The 8,904-nt window shown below is 56.6% G+C and overlaps 1 protein-coding gene across 1 annotated transcript in view; it reads left to right on the top strand.

Annotated features, from left to right (window-relative positions):
- Window positions 1-8,395, top strand: part of MAML3 (mastermind like transcriptional coactivator 3) — a 219,232-nt gene extending 210,837 nt beyond the window's left edge. The window contains exons 3-5 of the mRNA XM_049769993.1: window positions 2,964-3,155; window positions 3,327-3,399; window positions 6,826-8,395. Of these exons, the coding sequence (XP_049625950.1) occupies window positions 2,964-3,155; window positions 3,327-3,399; window positions 6,826-7,856 (1,296 nt within the window). The 3' untranslated portion in view covers window positions 7,857-8,395. The remainder of the gene's footprint in view (window positions 1-2,963; window positions 3,156-3,326; window positions 3,400-6,825) is intronic.
- Window positions 8,396-8,904: the final 509 nt, after the last annotated feature.

The following is an 8,904-nucleotide window of genomic DNA, read 5'->3' on the forward strand; positions in this document are numbered from 1 at the left end:
GTCTCTCTCTCTCTCTCTGTCTGTCTCTCTCTCTCTGTCTCTCTGTCTCTCTCTCTCTCTCTCTGTCTCTCTCTCTCTCTCTCTCTCACACACACACACACACACACACACACACACACACACACACACACACACACTTTAATTTCCGGGAGAATGAGAAGGTTGAGGAGCTGTGCTGAACTGAACCACAAGGACCATTTGGTTCCAAGGGGGAAGAGACACGATATTAAGATTCTGGATAGGAGACAAGGGAGGTTGCTGCTAAGGACTGGGGAGGAGACAAGGCAGTAATTAAAACTAAAAATACTCGCCGCTGTCCGGCTGCCTGTCTGGTGGAGAAAGCCCAGCCTGGCCCCACTTCATTGCACCCGTGTGCGTGTGTGAGCATGGTACACACACGTGTGTGCATGTATTTCCCCACATGTGTGCAGGTATGCATGTGTGTTGGTGCGTACATGTCCTCGGCACTGGGCCAGCCCCTGTTACTCATTAAGGCTCCAAGGCTGGAAGCTAAAAGGCCCCAGTGCATGGTAAATGGTCCAGCAGCTGGTAAGGCCTTTCATACCTTGGCACCCCCGCCACTGTGGGTGTCTGTCCACTCCCCTCTGGATGCAGCAGCCCTAGAGGTTTAGGATCCTGAGCCAGGGAACTCTTGCCTTGCACATATGAGGCCCTAGGTTGGGTCCCCAGGACTCGAGAGAACAAGAACCAGAGCAGTGAGGACTATGGGAAGAAATGGGCCATGCTGGGGAGTGAGACCCTGGCACACCCATAACCCCTGCACCTGCTGCTTTCCTTCCTGGGAGGCCATGTTCTGTTCTGTTGCCCTTCTGGGCAAATTTCCTCCAGCTTCAGAGACCAGAATCCATATCAGGAGTCATGTAGTGTGCTCGGGGTTGGGGCACATGCTGGCCAGGCCCCATGAGTCAGTCAGTCCCTGGCATCTGTACCACCTTGGCCCTCTGAAGAAACCCAAACCACACCTCTGGGCCTGAGTCTCTGCTGCTTGGCTCCATCAGACTCAACACATCCAGGAGTGGCCCCTAGGCACCAACTCTAATTAGAAGCCCCCCTCAAAAAAATGAAGAACCTGTGTACATTTCCAGCAGCCTCGGTGAATTCCTCAAAGGAGAGAAAAAAGAGGAGAGTGGACAGAGGAGACAGGAAAGAAGACAGGAGAGGGGAGAGAAGGGGAAAGGAGAGCAGAGACAGAAGACAGGAGTCCTTCCTCTTCCTCGGCTCAGAGCTGGAAAGTGTTCAAGGCACATGAGGTCAGAACCCTCAGCTCTGTCTTAAACAGTCACTGGGACCTCAAAGCCTCCTGTGAGTTAATCCAAGAGTTAAGTCCTTGGTCCCTCAGGCTACAAAAATCCACTGAATACTCTGGAAGGAGGCTGCTAGCTCTGGCTAGACCCAAAGTCAAGGCCACCATGGTGAGGCACCTGTGGATAATAATTAAACCAGGCTTGGAGAGGAGCCCCATGGATTTCAGGGTGGGGGTTGTGGACCCACAGAACAACAAAACAGCCATGGAGACATGCAGGGGTGAAGGCACTCAACTTGCACCTGCCATCTTTGGCTCAGTTGTTGGCACTGTATAGGGTCTCCTGAGTGTTTCCTGAGCACAGAACTGGACTCTGTTCTGAGCACAGCTGGGTGTGCCTTACAACCCAAAATGTTCGCAGTGCTGCTGTCTGGGGGCAATAGGGAGATGCTTAGCTCACTAGACCCCTGGGGCCGCTAAGTGAAGCCTTACTGTCAATGGTGCATCATGCTTCAAACTCACCGTGTTCTGCTCTGTGTACTGAGAAGGTCTGTAGAGAGCCCAGTCCAGCCTGCAGCCCTACAGCTGCGCAGGGTCTGAGGAAGGGTACAGAGCAGGCTCAGCCAGGCTGTGCCTGTGGTGACCCTGGGGGCCAGGCCTGGGCCCCTCTAGATGCCTCGTATTTGTGACTGAGACACAGGAAAAACGCAGGTTGACCACACCTTCTGGCAGAGGTCCAGCTGGGGGCTTGTGTCCAAAATGCCTTGGCAGAGCTGAGTGCTTTGGTCTGTATCTGTGTTGGAGCATAGAGGCAGAGGTTTACCTGCACACACCTGGGTTCTATCCCTGCCAACCCTTGTGGTCCCCTGAGCCCTGACAAGGGTGAACCCTGAGCTCCTCCAGCTGTGGCCCAAATTTCCAAATCATGGCTGATTTGTCTCATCATGGAGCCCCACAAGAACATGTCTTTCCATGGGCCCCTGGTAAGAGGACCCCAACCCAGCATCAGCTCCTCTGTAGGACAGGAAGCAGTGATGCAGGAGACCAGCATCTGGTCAGGAACCCATAACAACAGCACAACTTGCCATCACTCTCGACAGCTAGAGATGCTCCGACCCATCGTTCTAGAGCCCGTCCCTCCGAAAACCCAGCTCAGTCTTAGTTACCCAAAGATCAGGGACACCTTTCCATGGGAGACTCATTCAATAGGCTCAATAGGCATTTCCCACTCCTCTCTCCTTTGCCTTCTCTTTCCTCTCATTTTCTCTCTCCTTAGCTTTCCAGGTTTTTTGGTTTGGGGGCCACACTTGACTGTACTCAGATTACTCCTGGCTCTGTTCTCAGAATCATTTCTGGCAGACTCAGGGGACCATATGGGATAGAACCCAGGTTGAACACTTGCAAGTGAAAAGCAAGGGCCCTCCCCGCTGTGCTATGACTCTAGGCCCCAGATTTGTTGTTGACTCCATCCTATCCGGGAGCCTTCCAGATGGTTCGCCTGTGGTGAGGTGGGGCCGGGGAGCCCCCACTTACCCTGCATTGATCAGCTTTCTTCTGGGGATCCCAGAGTGTAAGCTGAAGCCTGATCCTGCCCTTGGCCTAAGGTGGAGGACGCCCTCTTCACCCCTTCTTGCCCCCCAACCCCATCGAATCCCCGCAGAGGCACTGAATGGGACCGTCCTCTCTGCTCTCCCCACAGGAGCAGCACCCCGTGGGCCTCCCCCGCACCGCGGGCCCTCTGCAGCCATCGGCACCCCAGTCAAGCGGGCTGGGCTCAGCGGGGCCCGCGGGCGGCTTCCTGGGCTCGCAGCCGCCAGCGCTGGTGAAGCAGCTCCTGGAGCAGCAGAAGCAGCAGTTCCTGCGAGAGCAGCGGCAGCACCTGGCCGGGCAGGTGAGCCCAGGGTGGAAGCAGGTGGTCGGGGCAAATGGCGGGCTGGTGGGCTTGGGATTGGGAGCATGGGGAGTGGGGCGAGGCACGGGTGAATCCCACCCTGGTGCAGTGGGGTGTGTGGTGCTGGTCTCCGGGGTCCCGGCGTGCCCCAGCCTTGCCCTGTCTCCACAGCAGCCGCACGTAGCCAGACAGCAGGCCCAGCAACGGAGCCCATACCCGGTGCAGCAGCTCGGCCAGTTCCAAGGTGAGCCTCTGCCCCCCAACCTAGAATTGCCCCCAGCTCAGGGATCCCCTCTGGGCGTGTCCCAGCCGTGCCAGACGCTGCCTTGTGCATGCTGGGTTCCTGAGGGGTGTCCAGGAGACACAAGATGGGATCTACAGAGTCTGGGAGTGGGCACTGGAGGGCACCTCTAGCACTGAGGTCCGCCATTTGTCTCCTGTACCGCACAACCATGGCCCCACACTGTGGAAGGAAGAGGCAACCTGAATTGGCAGTGACTCGACCAGCTAGTGTGTCTATACCACCCTCTAGGGTGGAGGGGACACTCCACCTTCCCTCCCTTTCCCTCCATTGCCCAGGGACCTGCCCATGGGAGATGAAGGGGAAGGGCAGTGGAATAGCAAGTGCTTCTGTCTCCAAAGGGGAGCTTCGAGTTGGGGGGCCTGAGCCATCCTAAGCTCCCTCACAGGCGTTATAGAGCACCAAGGGGCCCTGCATCAGAAACCCCGCATTTTGGCTTCCTGCCTTCTCCCGTGGCAATCCTTACAGGCTTCAACTCTGGGGTTACCTGTTGCCTTAGGTACTGATGGCCAAAGAACAGGACAGTGGTTAAGGCACTTGCAATACATGCGCCATGCACCCAGGCCTGCTTTGATCTCTGAGCACAGAGCCTGGAGTGAGTCCTGAGCACCACCAAGTGTGGCTCAACGTGCCTCCCCGCCAGAAAAGGCAAAGCAAAGCAAAGCAATCTGTGGCTTAACATTTAGCAACCAAAGAAGTCATTTTTTCTTGAGTCTTTTTGTTCTGTTTTGTTTTCTTTTCTTTTTGTTTGGGGGCCACACTCAGCAGCCCTCAGGGGTTACTCCTGTCTCCACTCAGAAATTACTCCTGGAAGGCTCAGGGGACCATATGGGATGCCCAGAATCGAACCCAGGTTGGCTGCATGTAAGACAAATGCCCTACCCACTGTGCTATCACTCCGATCTCCTTGACTTTTTTTTTACTGGGGTCCATGGCCGGCATCACATTACTCCAGGGCCCAAGACCACTGACTGGGGTGCTGGCAGGGCAGAGAGGTATGGGGCAAGGCCTGGAACATGTCCACCCTTGACCTGGTGCCTTAACCGCAGCTGCATTGGACATTTTTTCCTTTGTATATTTTTGCTTACTTGGAGGCGTGAAGTTATGTAAATATGAAAAGAGCGTGCGGGTCTTCAATGCCCCGGTGCTCTGAGAGAGCAAAGTTAAAGGGAGGTTTCTCCTCAAAAGCCTCCTGGCTGTGATCTTAGTCCCGAAGAAGGGAGCAATTTCTCCTTCAAAGAATGAGCCCAGACCTGGCTGCCCCTCAGCTGGTCCATCTTAGACACCAACTCTGAAGGCTGATCCCCATTTCTAGCACCCTGCAGACGGTTTCATAACTTGGACCTCTCACGGTGTAGCCTCGAAGTCAGCAATATTTTTATTTGTTTGTTTGTTTGTTTGGGGCCACATGCAGCAGCTCTCAGGGTTACTCCTGGCTCTGCGCTCAGAAATTGCTCCTGGCAGGCTCTGGTCCATATAAGATGCCAAGGATGGAACCCAGGTCAACCACGTGCAAGACCCGTGTGCTTGCACCAATTGTGCTATCATACAATATTTGGGGAGGAGGGAAGGTCACACCCGGCAGCACTCAGAGGTTACTCCTGGCTCAGAAATCGCTCCTGGCAGGCTCAGAGGACCATATGGGATGCTGGGATTTGAACCACCATCCTTCTGCATGCAAGGCAAAATCCCTACCTCCATGCTTTCTCTCCGGCCCTAATCCCAATATTTTTATTTTTTTAATAACTCAATAATCCATTTACCAAAAGAATCAGCTCAGCTCTGGTCAAGACTGATTTAGCTGGGAAGGTTTTGGAACCCCTGGCCACTGAGGCGGTGTGTGTGCTACTGCTCCATGCTTAGTCAGGGCACTGTTCTCTCTCAATCACTTATCACTAAAAGCTAAAAAATGAAATTTAAAAAATAGGCACCTTTCTGGGGATCTCTGCCAGGTCTCTCTGACTCCCCAGAGTTCCCACCCCATCTCCCAAGGCAAAATATTTGATCGCTTGCATGATCAAAATTCTCTCCAGTCTTTTTTCTTTGAGAAATAAAATATGAAGCCAGAGTGATAGTCCCTTTAATAAAATGCTTGCCTTGCATGTGGCCGACCTGGGTTCTATCCCCACATCCCACATGGTCCCCGGAGCACCACCAGGAATGATTTCTGAGCGTAGAGCCAAGAGTAACCCCTGAGCACTGTCACCCAAAACAAGATAAAACAAAATCTATAGATGGAGCTGGTTTTGCTACCCTGAACTCAACAAGGACGTTAGGAAGATAAATGCCCCCTTCCCCGCTCAGCCCAGGAAGCTCTGCCTCTTCGCTATCTGGTCTCTTCCCACAGCTCCTATTGGGACCCCCGTTTGCTCCTGATACTGCCCAGCCCCAAGCCACAGCGTCTGTGCATGTGGAGCTGTTTTTCTGGACCTGGGTCACTGGTTGGGAGTCTGTGCCCTTGGCTGCAGGGAGCTGGCAGAACCTGTGGGCCTGACTCTGCCTGACTGCTGTCTCTGAAGAGCCAATGCTTTGGCCAGACTGCTCTGGTCCCATTTCCTTAAAGCAAGGAGTCCAGGACTTAGCACTCACTGCCAGGAGCAGAGCAGAGTTACTTCTTGGAGCTCGGGCAGCTGGCCAGCCGCCACTGACATGTGGAATGTGCAGTGCAGACCCCAAAAATGTGCCCCAGTGTGGAAATAGCTGCTTAGCAGAAGCACTGGCCCATAACCTGAGCAGCTACTGAAACAGTCTTTGGGCTTCTCTGCTGAACCCACAAATGAGGCAAAGCCCTGGGCTGGGCAGGGCAGCCCAGAAGGGGAGAGTGGCCACCTCCTGAGCAAATGCCACCCATGCCACCGAATGCCAGAGGCCGTGGGAGCATTTCTGAAAAAAAGAGAAAACCAAAACGTAGACAGAAGTGACATCAAGACAGGACACATGCAGAAGCCCGCCCACCCACCCTAGTCTGTGCACACAATGTTTTTGTGTGCGTTTTGTGTAAATACTGGGAACCTCTCTGAGTAAGGAGAATTTGGGCCTCTTCCATGTTTACTTTTATGTTTCCCTTCTTTCATTTTTATTGCACTGCTATGATTTGCAATAATTTTCAAGGATTTTGGTGGGGAGGCTGCTTAGTGCTTAGGGCTTAGACCTTGAGCTCTGCGCTCAAGGATTACTCCTGATGGGCTCAGGAAACCCTTTATTAATGTTGGTTTGAGTCCCGAGTGTCTGATCTCCAATCCCACTTTCTGTAAGTGAATGATTCCCATTTCATTCCCGCTCCACTCTGCAGAGGTGGAAGTGCCTCTTCCTGCTCTGTGATTGGGCCCGTGGAGAAGAACGAGCCTCTGTATCCTTCTGTCCCTGCAGGGTCTCCCCAGGATTTGGCGGCCGCGAGGGGCCAGACAGCACTGCAGCCCATGCGCCCTCCGAGGATGCTGGCGCAGAACGCGGGCATGATGGCTATGGGACCGGCCCAGAGCCCCGGTAGCCTGGCAAGCACGGCCGCGCCGTCGGACATGGGCCTCTACAGCTCAGCGCCTGCCAGCCAGCCGGGAATGTACAGCCTGAGCCCGGGGCTGAGCTCGATGCTGCAGCACCCGAACCAAAGTGGCATGGCCATGACACACGGCGCAGCAGCAGCAGCGGCAGCGGCGGCTGCAGCGGGGCCCAGGCAGCCCGGCTCCGGGCAGGGCGCTGGCCTGATGAGCGGCTTTGGGCAGAACCTGCTGGTGAACTCGGCGCTGACCCCCCAGCACCCACAGATGAAAGGGCCGGTGGGCCCACAGGGGCCCTCGCTGGCCCGGTCGCAGGCACCGCCCCGATTGCAGAGCATGGTGGGGGCCGTCCAGCAGGGTGCCCCAGGTTGGCCCCAGCGCAGCTTGCAGGCCATGCCAGTCAGGACTAGTGGCGACTTGGGGGCGTTCAACAACGGGGCCGGCTACCCGATACCCGCCGGCCAGCCGCGCCTGGGCAAACCGCCTTTCCAGGGCGCCCTGGGCCAGGTGGTGGACGCTGGCACAGGCACCGTGAGGACCCTCAATCCCGCAGCCATGGGGCGCCAGATGATGCCCGGACTCGCTGCGCAGCAGGGTGGCGCACAGGCCCGGCCGCTGGTCATGTCCAGCCTGAACCAGGGTGTGCCCGGCCTGCCCGCCTTCGGCCAGGCCCCGGGCCAGCAGCAGATGCCCACGGGGGGTTTTGCTGGGGCCGGGGGCCAGAACCAAGGCTATGAGCGCGCACCCCCGGCGCAGGATGTGACCTACAGCTACGGCGGGGACAGTGCGGGGCCACCTTTCCCAGGCCTGGCTGATGGCGCTGACCTGGTGGACTCCATCGTTAAAGGCGGGCCAGGGGATGAGTGGATGCAGGAGCTGGATGAACTGTTCGGGAACCCCTAGTCTCGGGAGTCTCCCAGAGCCAAAGCTCTGGTGGGGGAAACTCAGAGCGAAGAGGAGACAGGAGGTGCCCCCCCCACCCGCTCCCCACAGTGCCAGCCCTGTTTTGGATGGGGCACTCACATCGTGAACTAAGCAGAATTACAGAGGGAGCGCCAGGTGCTGCCCACGGGGCCCCAGATGCCCTCACAGAGTGGGCACAGGGGGGCACAGCTCGGAGTCAGCAGGAGAGCACACACCCCAGCTGCACTGGGAGGAGGGGTCTGGCACGAGAAGAGGCTGCAGGGGCCCCAAGGCGTCCAGGACGAGACCCAAGTCTCCTGGACAAGGCTCCATCGCAAGACAGCCCTGTGCAGGGACCGAGGTGACCACCAAGAGCGCATTAGCCCCCATGGAAGGCACACTGACCCCCCAGCTTCTCATAGACACTGGAAGCGACACAGCCAAGCTGGGGTCTGGAGCGGAGCCAGAGATGCAATGGTGGGCCCTGAGCTTGTCGTCCAGGGGACGGTGACCCTGAGTGGATGGCCCTGATGTGGCCCAGGAGGCAGGAGGACTACCTGCCTCCGGGTATAGGAACCCGTAACCACACGGGTGTGGCGTCCCCTGCCCTGGGACGGGAGAGTCCATTGTGCACGCTGCTTACCATGGCCACGGGCAGACCCAGCGCTGCTCAGGCCTGGATGCGACTCACTCCAGCCCCAAACGAGCGCGAAATAGACCATGAAATCTACTGCCCACCGTCCAGTCACTCCTGCCCACTGCTTCGGGAGTTGGGGGGCTGGGGCACCCTTTCCCGTGAGTGAATTCCGTGCCCTGCGTCTCTCCCAGGGCCTCTTTCTCTGCTCAGTCTGGAGCAGGGCCATGGGGACTCCCTTATAGGGGTGCTGGGATGGGCACTGGGCTGAATGTCAGGCACAGGTGAACACTGACCCCGTCCCAGCTCCAGCACACTCCCGACACCACCAGGAAATGGGAAAACCAAAAATTAGAAAAGGAGGGGTGGTCAGAAGTTACCTACTATACCCCTTTTCCAGAGAGGGGCAGGAAA

This window comes from Suncus etruscus, chromosome 3 (assembly GCF_024139225.1).
Source record: "Suncus etruscus isolate mSunEtr1 chromosome 3, mSunEtr1.pri.cur, whole genome shotgun sequence".
In the NCBI taxonomy this organism is placed as follows: Eukaryota; Metazoa; Chordata; class Mammalia; order Eulipotyphla; family Soricidae; genus Suncus; species Suncus etruscus.